At 38.0% G+C, this 16,297-nt stretch overlaps 1 protein-coding gene across 1 annotated transcript; it reads left to right on the top strand.

Annotated features, from left to right (window-relative positions):
- Positions 1 to 1,886: 1,886 nt before the first annotated feature.
- LOC310649076 (vomeronasal type-2 receptor 26-like) lies at positions 1,887 to 15,100 on the top strand (the record flags this gene model as incomplete). Its single annotated transcript, XM_083377338.1, has 6 exons — positions 1,887 to 2,278; positions 3,904 to 4,192; positions 8,523 to 9,377; positions 10,740 to 10,967; positions 13,572 to 13,698; positions 14,101 to 15,100. The coding sequence occupies 6 exons, from the start codon at positions 1,887 to 1,889 to the stop codon at positions 15,003 to 15,005; spliced, it is 2,796 nt and encodes a 931-aa protein (XP_083233464.1). The 3' UTR covers positions 15,006 to 15,100.
- Positions 15,101 to 16,297: the final 1,197 nt, after the last annotated feature.

Genomic DNA, 16,297 nt, shown 5'->3' with positions numbered 1-16,297 from the left:
CAAATAGTGTTAGGAACATCCAAACAACAATGACTAATAAATAACATCAATGAAAAAAATGACAACCAAGACTAATAACCAACAATAACTTACAGAGTTGTCTAAACTCACAACATCCCTGCCTGGGGAAAGGGCTTTCCTAATGATCAGCAACAGGCAATTTTATCTTGGGATAACACTCCAAAGAAAGTTTCAGTTACAGAAAAGACATGCTACTGGGTTTCTACTAGACAACACCCCTTAAGAGACAGTACCCAGAAGATACTATTCCTACTGGATCTGATAGGACAAGCAGAGACAACTAGAAAGGTTTGGTCATACAAATATCTGCTCCCATGCCATGAAGGACTTTGTAGATGGCATTAATTACACCAGCAAGCCTATTGTGAGGAGATGCAGTTCACAAAGCAAACGTATAATATAGACATACCATATGATTAAAATCAAACCATTCCTAAATAAATTGTATTGCATAAAAAGGTAGACATATATTCATATTGCCAGCTAACAGACTTCTAATGTTATTGCAAGCATAACACATTTTTCAATAAATACAGTAACTCATTTATTAGGTGTATTACTACCTACTAAGTTTTGAACTATTCTCAACATGTCTGTGATTCTCAGATATACTTTACTTATCATACTTACATACTGTATCAGTGTATCTCAGTGCATTCAGCAGCCAACTTTCAATGTCATATTCAAGCAGAACCTTCCATAATTCAGGCTGATTTATTTTATTGTGCTCTTTCTCTAAATCAAACGTAATACTATTTTGTTGAGTCAAAGTTTCTAGCAATTGTTCAGTTAATAAAATAAATGGTTGCTACAAAATCAGTCATATACGGTAAGCCAGCATTCTCCAACCTTTCCATGTTAGTGGCCTAGTGCCGGTGGGAGGAGGGAACAGGGAATGGTTTTCTGTGAGGGGAATGTGCATGGCAGAACCACAGACATAACCTCAGTGTAATAGGGCTGTGGGCATTGGTGCCTGCCAATTGCACTTGTGGGGCTGCAAAAGCTGGCACCTGCCACTTGCGCAAATGGGGCTGTGTTGGTGCTCACATGACTGGGGTGTGTTGCTAATCACACAAGTAGAGCTTCAAGCACTGCCACCCGCTGCTCATGTGAGTCAGGCTGCACATGTGCACGAGTACACTGGTCCCCCATTCATGCAGCCCAGTTGCAAATAGGCCATGGCCCCATAGTGGGCCATGACCTACAGGTTGGGGACCCCTGATATAAGCCTTAACTGTCATATGACTGCCAAGTTTTCACTCTTGACAATATCTGTCAAGCCTCAAAGAATGCCTGAGCTGGGTAAGTGGAGGTGTCTGAACAAGAGATCAGAGTAGACAGATGTCCAGAATGATGTACATTGAGACACCCCATGAATGACTGTGTAGTGGAGAAAAGCCTGGGTACCTGTAGAAAGGAGGCATAAGAATCTGGACTCTAGCAGTCCTTACGGGGGTGGCATTAGAAATATATGAAATTTATATCCCTCATAAATCTATTCCTAGTAAATCAAATCTAATCATTAGATATAAGGATAATTTATGGCATGTGTATTCCATTTTGTTCAGGAGCTCCAGTAGTTTAACATCTACAAAACCATCATTATTAGGCACAAAGCAGTGATAGAGGAGGAGGAAGAAAAGGAGGAGGAGTTACTTCTGAGAATTTTGCTGACTTCAGGGTTGGAAAATGTGACTATGAACCTTATGATTATCTAAGGTGATAATTATGAATTCCCTATTAACCTCAAAGCAGAAAAAAAAAAATTTTTCATTCTAATTGCGTACAGGTGTATAACACCTGAACTGATCAAAGGGAGGGGGCAGTTAATGTATGTATGTATGTATATATGTATGTCGGTACACATGTATCCACCCATCCATCCATGGATTCAGCAGACCAGTGTATATGCATTTACTGGTAGGATCCAGAATCAGAAAGACCATGGCATACTAAATAACTGGATGATGATGATCACAGGAGTAGGAGATCTTAAATTAAGAGACAATCATCATGCTTGCCGCATGAGATGGTCCTTCTTGTCCCTGAGACTTCTTGTGTGTTTGCTGCTGCTGCCACCAACAGATTGTGTGCTATCTCCTGCAGTGTGTACTATTCCTGAGTCTCTGAAAGTGCAATACCAATATTTTCAGCCAGGTGATGTGATAATTGGTGGGATAATTTCACAGCTTTTCTCCTTTTCTGAAGGAGCAGACTTCAGCTCACACCCTACACCCAAGTGTGATGTTGAACCTGTGTAAGAAAATCCTCATTGATTTCTGTAATAGTTGGCTATTTCCTAGCAGCAGCATTCACGTACTTTTATCAAATGCATAGATTCTAATAGTCAGATATTTTTATTCCTACGTTTACTTATTCTGCTCTTCTGGTAATAGAAAAAAGGAGGTTGAAATGGTGGCCAGTCCACAAACAGACATGTGGTAACCTTGTTATTTTTCATTGGAGCAACTTCTATCTTATAGATCTTGGGTTTAACCCAATTATTTGGCTTAAACTTAAAGTTCCAGCACTGCGCAAGGAGTTGGATATTATGATCTAAACTTCTCTTCTAGCTCTATGATTCTATGATATTTGCTCTGATGCTCTGAGTTTATTCTGATCTTTTACACCTGATAAGACCAAATCAATCATTAAGACGTGCTAGATTTCATTGTGTGAAGTGGGAAAACCTGCATCAGTCTTACCTTTAAGCAGTCTTCTATTTCTTAAAGTCCTTACAATCTCTTCAGTAAGGTCCATATTTCTCTGACCTTGTGAGAGGCCAGAAGCAAGTGATTGTTTTGTGACTAGTATGCTGTGTTACATACAATTTGGTCTGATCTAGAAGGGTAAGCTAGAGGAAACACAATCCACCATTGAAAGGTTTTACTGCATAAGTTAATGAAGCAATATTTAGGATCTTCAGAATGTAACAGACTTGTATTTGTTTCTGAGCATACATTTTCTGAATATGGACTTCTGCCTTAGAGTTTAGAACAGTTGAAATATTGAAGAAGGGCAAATCCATTATAAGCAAACCAAGCTATTCTTCTGGTTAAATGTAACTTCATTCTGTCAAGTTTCTCATTCTCCGATGTTCACCACCATTAAACATAGGTTATTCTAATGCAGGGTACTCTTGCAAGAGTGGTGTAGGAATGTTCACAACATAGAACATTGTGCCTTACTCAAAATGTGTCTTTTACTTTAGTGTAATGCTGAAAAAAATATTAGCACACCCTACCATTGGTATTTCTTCTAGCTTTATGATTCTATCATATTTGTCAGACCTCCTTGTTTGCTCTGAATTTAGTCTGATCTTTTACATCTGATAAGATCAAATCAGTCAGTAAGACATGCTAAATTTGATTGTGTGAAGTGTGAAAACCTGCATCAGTCTTGCCTCAATCTTCTATTGCTTAAAGTCCTTGCTATTATATACGTAGCATTATTTATACCAGCATGCCTGGCTGAGGAATTTTGGCAGTTGAAGTCCACAAGTCATAAAAGGGCCAGGTTTGAAGACCCCTGATTTATACCCATAGACATCCTACTCAAAAGTCATTGGGGCAAAATTCAGTAAGGTCCATAGTTCTCTGACCTTGTGAGAGGCCAGAAGCAAGCATTTTTTGTTTCTGAGCATACTTTGTCTGAAAATGGACTTCTGCCTTAGAGTTTAGGAGAATTGAAATATTGGAGAAGGGCAGAACCATTACAAGCAAACAACCTATTCTTCTAATTAAAGATAACTACATTCTAAGTAGGTTTCTCATTCTCCAATGTTCTCCACCAGTAAATATAGGATGCCTCTTGCAGGAATAGTGTGCAAATGTTCAGAATATTGATTTTCATGGCTTACTCAAGATGTGTCTTTTACTTTAGTGTAATGCTGAAAAAATATCAACACACCCTAGCCTTGGCATTTGCAGTGACTGAAATCAATGGAAACAGCATGATTTTACCCAATAGGACTCTGGGATTTCATGTCTATGATAGCCACTTTGATGCCCAGATAACTTATCAGAATACACTGAACCTGCTCTTTAATCAGAAACCAACTATTCTCAACTACAACTGCAGCAAGAAGATACCAGCAGCTGTAATTGGGGGTACTGACTCGGAAACTTCCCTTCACATAGCTACTATCTTAGGGATCTACAAGATTCCTCAGGTAAGGTGGATTACACATTATTTGTTTAGACACTTATTATCTAATACAGCATGTCTCAATTTGACAATTTTAAGATGGATGGACTTCAAATCCCAGTTGTTTCCCTTTAAAAAAATATTAAGAAATGTATTATCTGCATTTATTAAGAAAGTATTTACGTTTGTTAAACTTATTATCTTCATCTTATTATTTACATTTTCTCTATAGTGATATAGATTGATTTGAACAGGAAGAATATGATGTCTATTTTGGGGAATACAAAGAGTTTTAAGATCCCATTGCCAGCATCACAAAATATGTGTGATCCTCACTTTTTTCTTCCAGTAACGCGATATTATTTCATTTGTTTTCTCTGGTAATGTGATATTTTAGGCAGGAAGAGAGTTATTGCATTATTTTTCTCATTTGCTTTATGGCAAATTTGTTTATATTTGAATCACTTAAAACCTGATCTAACTATACAAGTTATGGTTGGATTATAAATGGATTATAAGTGGCTCCTTCTTGGAAGGACAAAATTGTATCTTTCTCAACAGAATTCATGTTTTATGTTCTCACAATGCCAACTAGTGTTTATATTTGGTGGTTATCTTCTTTCCCTTTTGTCGATTTGTCTTGGCCTTAACTATTCTCTCTTTTTCTTTCTCTCAGTTCTTCTGCTGTCAACATTCCTTACTTTCAATGTCATTAAATCACAGAAGGGGTTCAAAAGTAATCTGGGTGGTATATACAGGATAAATCACTCGTGCATTTAAAAAGTCTTTTAAACTTACTTAAAGGATAAATATAATTGTTATGTAGGTGGCCTGCATATAGTTGACAATGACTGATCTTTGACTGTAAAGCAGGGGAAATAAAAGGAATAATTATGAATTAAACATAAATAGCAAAAAAATTAGAGCAAATAGAGAAACATTTGTACTTCATGGATTGTTAACTAGAGATGGGGAAATTGCTGATGGCAAAAGAAATAATATGTATAAAGGCAAGTAAAAGAAGGTAATTTGGAATCTGTTGTGAGGAACAAATTGTGTATTTTATTATTTGTTTGTTTGTTTATGGGTTTGATTTTTTCAATCCATGATAAGACAGGAGAAAACTATATGCTACTTAGAGAGTCAGTTTCTGGTTGGAGAAGCCTGTAGGTGATGAAAACTATTTTTTTTAAAAAAGTAAAAACTACTGTGTTTTTCTCCACACCGTGCTATGAAAAAGAGAATTAGGTATGTCAGGAGAACCATAAAAGTCAGTTGAATGCAGTGCATATTGAATACTTCAGAAGTATGTGTTGTAATAACATTAGAGATACGGTCAAGAATGGATAGGTGAGAAATGAATTTGGAATGCACACAAAAGTGAATAAGAAAGAGGCGCAGGTTTACAATTTTCTCATATACAAAGAAGACATGAGAATCATATTGCAAAACAAATAGATCAAGGACAATTCAGGGTCTAAAGCAGGCATGTCAAACTTGCGACATCACGTGACATATTATGACTTTTTCCCCAGTGCCGGCAGTGAGGTGGGCACGGTTTTGGCTTGATGCATCCAGCCCACGGGCCGGCAGTTTGACATGCCTGGTCTAAAGGAAGGCAAAAACTGAGAATGTCAACTGGATATTGTGGATGAGATCCTGAAATAGAAAGGGAGGAAGCATTGAAATAAACAAAAAGCAATGTATGATGCTCTGTATGGACCTGGCAGAGAAAGGAGAGTCTACAGGAATCAAACAGCCTAGTGAAGCATGTTGGGTTGTTGCTTCAGAAATATTTCTTTACCAAATTCCTCAATACCTTCGACAGTGACAGAGCTTCTACTGAAGTTGTAGTTCTTAAAAAATTCAGGGAGACATTCAGAGAAGTATCTGCCTTGAAAAATAGCACATTTTGAATTGTATACCACCGTCAAACATGAGCAACTGACCACAAGAAATCTTTTATGACACTTTGTATTATGTCATAAATTGCTTTATGATAATTTTTATATCATAAAACATTTTATAAAATTTCTCAAATTTTAATTCCCCTGGAGTCATAGGTCCTGGTTTCTAGGTTAATTAGCTCATTTGAGGCACCTTGGTTCAAAACCTTTTGCCCTATTTCACCCAGTTACAAATACAGGAACTTTAGTAGTATATAGATCATAGGGTTAACTAAACTATAAACTGACCCTTTAAACTGTAGTTAGCTGCATTTCCTTTTACTTATTTTTTTCCTCTGATTTCATATCTTTAACTTCCTTGACTTATTACTGCTTGTCCTTTTCTGTGTTCTGTATAACATAGATTCTCCACAAACATGATAGTATAATGTGTACGGATATTAGACCAGGTTGGCACTTATAAAGGAGATTACCATGAGGTAATTTGATCTAGCTAGTCTAAGCCAAACTATAGATTACACTAGAAAGCTGAAAACAAAACACCAGGAGAAGGCATCCCTAAATTACTTCCATATTGTGAACTGGAAAACAACATAGATGTGTTTGTGAAGTCAGCAAGTTTGATAGAGTTTTTATATTAAGCTTTTATCATTCTCAATTGCCTGTCAACATCATTATCTCTGTTCACGCAGGATTTCATTGAACTCATGCTGTCAGTAGTACACTCCCCCCTTTGCTGCCTTGATCTGATTTCATGGCTATAAATTTTATCAATCTAAAGTTAAACCATAGATTGAGGATTGTTTTAGAATTTTTGGTCCTTTAATATTCGTTAGTTTCTTTTGCTGTGCCAGTTTGCCAGGCATTTAGGGGAAAGCAGACTAAACTTGGCTGTAACCATTGGAATAAATCAACAATCTAGGATGAAGATGAAAAAACTTAATTTTCCCATATTCTGGAAAACTTAATAGAAGGAAATAGAGACCAGGGGAAACTTCTAAATAAATTATGCCAGCTTCTCTTATCCAATTAAAATAGTTATGTGTTAACCAATCTACAAAATAATAATGCTAATGATGATGATGATGATGATGATGATAATAACAGTAACAATAACAACAACAATAATAACAATAACAATAACAACAACAACAACAACAATAACAATAACAACAACAACAACAACAACAACAACAACAACAACAATAATAATAATAATAATAATAATAATAATAATAATAATAATAATAATAATAATAGACCTTGGAAGTCTAGTCTAACCCCATGCTCAGGCAGGAAACCCTATACCATTTCAGACAAATGATTGTCCAATCTCTTCTTAAAAACTTCCAGTGTTGGAGCATTCACAACTTCTGGAGGTAGGTTTTTCCACTGATTAATTGTTCTAAATGTCAGCAAATTTTTCCTTATTTCTAGATTGCTTCTCTCTTTCATTAGTTTACAGCCATTGCTTCTTGTCCTGCCTTCAGGTGCTTTGGAGAATAGCTTGATGCCCTCTTCTTTGTGGCAACCTCTGAGATATTGGAACATTGCTATCATGTCACCCCTCATCCTTCTCTTCATTAAACTAGACATACCCAATTCCAGCAACTCCTTTATATGTTTTAGCCTCCAGGCCCCTCATCATCTTTGTTGCTCTTCTCTGTACTTGTTCTTAGAGTCTCAACATCATTTTTACATTGTGGTGACCAAAACTGGATGCAGTATTCCAAGTGTGGCCTTACCAAGGCATTATAAAGTGATATTAACACTTCACGTGATCTTCATTCTATCCCTCTGTTAATGCAGCCTAGCACTGCTTGAAAAAGAGTAAAGTAGGTCCTGATATTCATCACGATGGAGAACTTAGTGTCTACAGTGGAGATAACTTACTTCTTTACAGTAGTCTGAGATTACACCAAGATCTCTGAAGATGACTTTGGAACATGGAAGGGGATTTGAAGATTGGTTATTCATTATTTATTTATTTATTTATTGACTAAATTTATATGCTGCCCCTATCACCGTCACTGCGACTCTACATATCTTCATAACTTCTTGTTCATATCTGTGATCCTAAGATATGAAAATGGTGAAGTGAAATATAAAATGACTGATATATTACCTCCTAAATAGAATATACCTACTGTATTTGGAGCTTACTTTGATGTTTATTCCAAAGCACAGAGAAAACAGAGAAGACAAGAGGTTGCAAATAAAGAGAAAGCAAGATCTGAGTTAGACATGAACTATTTTGATTCAGCTTCAGCATGGGATGACTGCAAGCCTTTTTTTATTTCACTACACTTTTATCAAGTTAAAGTGGAAAGGAGAAGGCAATTTTAGGTTGTGAATGTGAGAAAAAGAACTAGAATTACAGAAAAGTACTTGACCCTGTAGATATTTTTTTTATTTCTCCAATATAAATAGAATTATGTTCTTCTTTAGGTCACCTATTGTTTATATACTCCACCAGTAAATGATATAAGCCACCCATCTTTCTTATACCGCATGGTACCTAATGAAGCACATCAGTATACTGGGATTGTCCAGCTGTTGCTTCATTTTCAATGGAAGTGGATTGGAATCATGGCCATGGACGATGATAAAGGAGAAACATTTGTGCAGACCTTGGAGAAAAAATTTTCTGATAATGGAATTTGCACTGCCTTCTCTGAGCGAATGCCACTCCAAAGCAACATTTTAGGTGTTGTTAGTTTCAATGAAATGTTTAGGGAAATGGCTCTGTTGCTGAGTAGAGCAAGCGTCAATGTCTGTGTTATAAGTGCTGATGCTCACATGATGTTAGATTTGCAGATAGTGCTCAATCTCGCCGAATCAGACATGATACTCCCAGTGCAGAAGGTATGGGTGATGACAGCCCATTGGGATTTTTCAGTGGAGCCTTTTTTAAATAATTTAAATATGCAGATCTTCCACGGTGCCTTGTCCTTCGCAAGTCATACCTCTGAGATGTCAGCATTTCAGAATTTCCTTCTCTTCCAGGACCCCCATTCTCTTACCGATCATTTTATCAGAGTCTTCTGGGAACAAGCATTTAAATGCTCATTTCCAGCTTCTGCAACAGACATGAAGAACCAAGGAAGCTGCACTGGCAGTGAGAAACTAGAAAACCTCTCACACCCTTTTTTTGAAATGAGCATGACTAGTCAAAGCTACAGTGTTTATAATGCTGTCTATGCTGTGGTGCATGCTTTGCATGCATTATATACATCCAAAAAGAAATATGGAGCAGTGTTGGTTAGAGATCACCCAAGGTCTTCTGAATCACAGTATTTTCAGGTAATGTAAGGAACTACCTCAACCAAGCCACCCAAGAAAGCAGAACGTTTGAAACAGGCATTGTCTCAAAAGGAACTTTTATTAGGGCCTAGTGATAGCAGGGAAATCAAAGTGAGATCTGGGGAAAATCCCACGTAGGCAGTATAGTTAAAGCAGTATCATTACTCTTGCCCTCAAAGTCTCAGTGTCCATTTGAATTCCAGCCAATCCACAGGTGGTACAGTCTTTTGATAACTGGCTCTGTTGGTGTGCATCTCAAGGCCTCTCTTGCTTTCATTTCCTTCAAGCTCCAAGCACCAACCATCTCTCAAATAAGGGAGACTGCATTCCTTCTCCTGGGGGAAGGGCATAGAAAAAGACAGTGCAATGCAAACCCCAGGGCTATTACCTGAAAACAATATAGATAAATATGTGTAAGTAGACTATAATGCAAAAAAAAAGACTAAAGGTTTTCTGAGACTATAATTTTGATAACTTTTGAAAGAAAGGAGAGATGTATTCTTGAGGATGCATGATTCTACAAAATCTAGAATTTATACCTAATGCATCAAATATATCACTGTAATAAAAATTGCACAATATGTTATAGCAGACACCTAACTCCTTAATAACCACTTGGATACCAGCCCAGAGTCATTGGGAGAAAGTTAACTTATAAATTTAATTCAGTAGTAGTACTCTTCCCATGGCAGGTAGTAAACCTTTGCCTTGGAATACTTGGACTCCCATCAGTGACATAGGTATACCAAGATATTTCTATATCAAAAGGAAATTTACAGCAGTACCTCGGAGTAGTAACTCATCAATGATGAGTATCAAAAAGGATGAGTACCAAACACATTTTTCCCACAAGGAATAATGTATTAAAAATCAACACAAGTTCTAGGTTGCATGTCGAGTATCAAAGAAATGAGTATTGGGACAAACCTTTTGCTTCAAAATGTGTCAAGTATCAAATTCGATGAGTTTCAAAGCAGTTGAGCACCAAGGCACCACTGCAGTCTGCTTATTTGACATACATCATCTGATAGTTTTTAGTATCTTTTTTAAAACTGAGCTGAATTTAAATTTTTAACTGGGGAAGGAAATAATGGACCTACCTATAACAGATATGTCAAACTCACCACGTCATGTGACGTCACACAACTTATCAGAGCTTTTTCTCCATTGCCAGCAAAGGGGTGGGCACAGCTTCCACGCGATGCATCCGGCCCGGGGGCCAACAGTTTGACACCCCTGACCTATAATGAAGTGATAAAATAATTAAATAGCTTCACAGTGTAGCAATTCTTTATTCCAAGTCAAACATTTTTCACTGTTTCCACCACTTTGGTAAAACATGTCAAACTTTGTTTATTCCAGCTTTACCATTTCCTAAGTCAAGTCTCCTTTAATAACAGTGCTGGAGACAATGTGTCTTTTGATAAGAAGCATGAATTGCTAGCTGGATTTGATATCATCAACTGGGTTACTTTCCCTAACAAATCCTTTGTGAAAGTGAAAGTGGGACAAATGGATCCTGAAGCACCATCAGGCAGAAAGTTCACCATCAATGAAAGAAAAATCATATGGCCAACCCATTTTAAGCAGGTGTGTTGAAAATGGACTTTCTGGTTTGAAAACAAACATAGATGGCCTTGTTTTCAACAATTGTTTTCAACAATTATTTATTTATATATCTGTTTAGTATATGGCATCTCTAGAAGTCATGCCATCACTGATATACAAATTTTGTTTAAATAAAGCATCAGGATATGTGTGTGTATGTATATGTATATGCATATGTATATTCATATGCATAAGCATAAGCATATGCATATAACCATAATAAAATCACAATAGTGTGGAGTCATAGAATTGCAATAGAATAGATAATTCTATATCTAAGAAGCTAACCATCTAATTGCTTATGGTGTGGTTGTGGTGAGATCATCCCAAGTACTTTGAAATTTCCTTAGGGGGATATTCTTGAACTATATGTGTTATAGTTTGTTCAGGTGAACTACACTTGCCTTGCAGACTCTTGGCCATTCCCCACTTAAAGAGCTTTGCCTTTGTTCTGGCATGGCCTTTCCTGATTCTATTCAGGTGGCTACATGTTTTTCAAGGCAGCTGCACTCTTGGGAGTGGTTTTGTTAGATCTGTGTGATCTGTTTGGTTAAAAGTTACCCATCTTAATCACCATTCTTCATCTAGATTGTAAGACTTTAGTACGTTATCCCAAATTGGTTTTCTAGACCAGACATGTCAAACACAAGGCCCGGGGCCAGATCCGGCCCACGAAGTGGTTTCATGTGGCCCGCGAAGCCATCCTGGAAACAGTGAGGGAACGGCCCCCACTGCCTTGGCCCTGGCCCAGAGACCCTCCTTCTGCCAGAGACCCTCAGATCTGTCCCATTCCTGCCCAGGTCCCCATAGGCACCCTTGATGCAAACAATGTACAGCTGGCCATGCCCACCCAGTAGGCCATACGCACTCTAGCCACACCTACCCAGTAGGCCATGCCCACCCTGGCCATACCCACCCGGCCCCCTGAGGGCAACCACAATGCTGATGTGGCCCTCAATGAAATTGAGTTTGACATCCCTGTTCTAGACTTAAGCCAGGTGAGAGGCAGACAGTCTAATATTTAATGCTTAATATTTAATCTACTTCTCATATGTAGATTTCCAAGTACTTATGTGAAAATGAGGCAAGTATACTCAGCATCCAAGATAAGATCATATCAGTCCCAGATTAAAAGGTGATAGTTGACTTCTCCTTGCCCTTTATATAATTAGTTGTTCTTGTTGTTCTTGTTGTTGTTTTGGGGAGGGTATTGTGGATTCTTCACACACACACTCCAACATACACATAGCCCCCATTCTCTATATTCTTCCTGTGCTTTAATTAATATACTCAGGAGCTTCTTCAGTGGTAGTAGACAAAGGGAAAGAATGATGCAAACAATGAGATCTCCCTTTTCTACTTGTCTTGTGATATTGAATGGACATCTAAAAGAGGTGAAGTTTGCATTATGAAGCCACGTGTCAGGCCTTGGAGGTAGTTCAGACAAAAAAACCAGTTCTATGAGTACTAACACTATCTTTCTATAAAGTTACAATAGTATGTATATATTGACTTCATGTTGCTATAGACCAGGGCTTTTCAACCTTTTCACTCATTGTACCACTTTTAGGATATGGCAACATCTGAATGCCACCAGTCACCTAGCAAGGTGTCAAAAACTTGAACAAAAAAAAAGGAAAAAAGTGATAAAGTACAGGTAGTCCTCAACTTACAATAGTTCTCTTAGTGACTGTTTGGAGTTACAATGGCACTAAAAAAAAGTGCTCCCAAGCCACAGCCGAGCAAGACACCTGCCTGCCCGCCCAGTGGCGTTCTTCCTCCTGTCCAAGGTTTTCATTGTTGTGAGCATTTCTGTTGGCAGTGGGGGTGGGGGGGTGTTTGGTTTTTATTTCCCCCATTTGATGGGTGGTTGCAGCAGGTTTTGGTCACTTCACATGACCCTAGGACATTGTGACCGTCATAAATATGAATCAGTTGCCAAGCATCTAAATGTAAATCACAAGACCCTGGAGATGCTGCAAACATTCCAGCTGATCGGCGCTTCTTCTGGGCTTAGCAGAAGTGCCAGGATCAGCACTGAGCTCCAGCTGGAGCCTGGCACTGATCCTGGTGCTTCTACTGAGCCCTGACAGCCCTGGAGCTCCACCTGTCTCTCGCTCAGGTTTGTGTGGTGCTGCCACCAGTTCAGCTCATTTCCCTCCCCTGCTACCACTTTTCTAGGATGGTCGTGTACCACTTGCCAGGTGCCAATGTACCACAGCTGGTACCCATACCACTGGTTGAAAAGACCTGCGATAGACTGAGCAGCCCTGAAGTCAAATACAAGCAAAACAGAATAATGACAAGACACTAATTGTATACAGTAAATTATGGCAACATATTAGTGATGGAAAAAAGTAAAAAAGTAAAAAAAGTAAGGGTACCTTTCATCAATAACACATATTTTGGATCACTTCTTTTTTATATAATACAGTATGCCTACCTGCACACAAAAAACCGCACACACACACAAACATACAACTAATAGACTGCATATGGAAATTTCTTATAACTTAATGCTGATTTCAGAAAATGGTTGGATTCCAGGGAATAAAATATCTCTCCTTCTCTCTCTCTCTCTCATAGACTATACCTCTTGCGCTATGCAATGATCATTGCTCACCAGGTTCCAGAAAGAGAAGGAAAGAAGGGGAGCCATATTGTTGTTATGACTGTAGTACTTGTCCATCAAGAAAATTTTCAAATGAAAAAGGTAGGAAATATTGTATTGTAATGTTTGTATATGTGCCAATGGGTATATCCATAAAGACACACACAGAGATATCACACCGAGACAGCTATCACATACATACAAGTCACCTTCATTATTCATAAGAGTTCCATTCTAGTTAACTTCTCAAATAGCAAGATTTAATAAAGATCTCTTTAACAGAGATGTGAATGGGTGTTAGTGTTGCTGGACTACATCTGCCAGCACTTCTGGCTAGGAGGACTAAAGGCAATGAATTGTTGCACATTTCAGTTCCAAGAACCATAGTTGTCCACTGATTTTTTCTGACATAAAGATGTTTTTAATTAGTAAACACTTCTCAGTAAACAAAAGTATGCAAAAGTTAAAATACTGCTATGAATTCTGAAATACATATTTTCACAGATATGGATGACTGCTTAGACTGTCCACAAGAACAATATCCAAACAAGGAAAAAAATATGTGCATTCCCAAGAATCTAAATTTCTTGTCTTATAATGAAACTTTGAGCATCACTTTGACTGTTCTGGCTTTATCATTTTCTGTGACCACAGTGGTAGTACTTGGAATTTTCATAAAACATCGGAATACTCCCATTGTCAAAGCTAACAACCGGAATCTCACTTATCTTCTCCTTGTTTCCCTCTTCCTCTGCTTCCTCTGTTCCTTGCTATTCATTGGTCAACCCCAATTGCTGACCTGTCTTCTTCGCCAAATTGCTTTTGGGATCATCTTCTCAGTTGCTGTTTCTTCAGTTTTGGCCAAAACCATCACAGTGGTTCTAGCTTTTATGGCCACTAAGCCAGGATCAAAAATGAGAAAATGGGTGGGGAAAAGATTTTCCAACTCTCTGATTCTCTGTTGTTCCTGCATTCAAGCAAGTATTTGCATACTGTGGCTGTGTACTGGCCCTCCCTTCCCAAATCTGGACAAGCATTCTCTTCCAGAAGAGATTGTAGTCGAATGCAATGAAGGATCAGGCAACATGTTCTATTATATTTTAGGCTATATGGGATTGCTGGCTCTTATCAGCTACATTGTGGCTTTCTTTGCTCGGAAGCTGCCAGACACTTTTAATGAAGCCAAATTTATTGCTTTCAGCATGCTGGTGTTCTGTAGCGTCTGGGTATCTTTTGTCCCAACTTATCTGAGTACCAAAGGAAAATACATGGTAGCTGTGGAGATCTTCTCCATCTTGGCTTCCAGCCTAGGAATATTGGGATCTATATTTTTCCCTAAATGTTACATAATTGTAGTGAGGCCGGAACTAAACAAAAAAGACCATCTAAAAACAAAAAACAATTACTGATGTTCATTGGTCTTGAAGAATTTAGCACTGGCCTTGAAAAGAAAGTTGGAGAGATAAAATGTTGCTCAGTTGAGAAGTAGAAAGTGCAAGAAAAATACTCAAAATAGCCCCAACCTGACCTCACTGCTCTTAAAATGTGGAAAGTGGATCTTTTGAACTAGCTACTAAATGTCTGTTAGTATAACCTACAACAATAAAGTAATATTCCTGGAATCACTATAGCATCAGTTTTGTGACCTGGCCTACTTGAAAATGTTGATACACCATTAGGAAGTAAATGTATTTGATTACAATATTCCTTTTTCAGATCTTAGACCTATGTATATTGTCTGCTGAACAAAGACAAGATACTGTATTTATCTCACTGTATAAATTGTATATTTAGGTTCACTTGTATAGCAATAGCAATAACGCTTAAAGTTATATACATTCCATAGTGCTTTATAGGACTCTCTGAGAGATTCACAACATCAGCATGTCTTCCCCAACAATCTACTCCTCATTTGACCAATCTTGGAAGGATTGAAGACTAAGTGAACCTCAAACAGTTGGGATCAAAGGGTAAAATTAGCCTGCAATACTGTATTCTAACAACTGCACCACTGGGGCTATTGCCACCAATGGCTGCTACCTTCTCTTCAACCAGGAGCCAGGAATCCAGGAGGAGTCCCAGATTACATCTGGGATCTGTTTGGGCAGTGCAACCTCATTCAGCATCATAGTCCTAGAACTGACAGGTCCCAAATCCCAAAGCCACTCTGTGTTGCCAGGGTTCAATTGAAAGCTCTCTTTCCCCATACAGATGTTCACAGCATTTGAGCATTAGAATAAGACAACCATGGCAATAACTTAATTCATCTGGGGCATGGTTATATAAACACAGGTTTGGGGACAAACATTGGTAAAAAATATTCAAACAACAATAACAATGACTAATAAATAAGAACAATGAAAAATTGGCAAACATAAATAATCATCAACAATAACCTCTAGGGTTGTCTAACCTCTCAACCTCCCTGCATGAGAAGAGAACCTTCCTAACAATCAGCAAGGAACAACTTTATCTTGGAGAAATGGGAGGTTCAGTTATATAAAAGGTATACTACTGGGGTACTATTAGATAGCACTCCTTTACAGACAGTACCTAGAGCATGCTACTCCTGCTGGATCTGATGAAGCAGGCAGAGACAATTGGGAAAAGTTGGTTCCACAGATATCCTGATCCAATGCTATATTGATGGCATGAGTTACATCAGCAAGCCATTAACATTTATTGATAAATACATTAAGCA

Source organism: Vipera ursinii, assembly GCF_947247035.1.
Source record: "Vipera ursinii genome assembly, chromosome: Z".
NCBI lineage: Eukaryota > Metazoa > Chordata > Lepidosauria > Squamata > Viperidae > Vipera > Vipera ursinii.
This window is presented reverse-complemented; position numbering and strand designations above follow the sequence as displayed.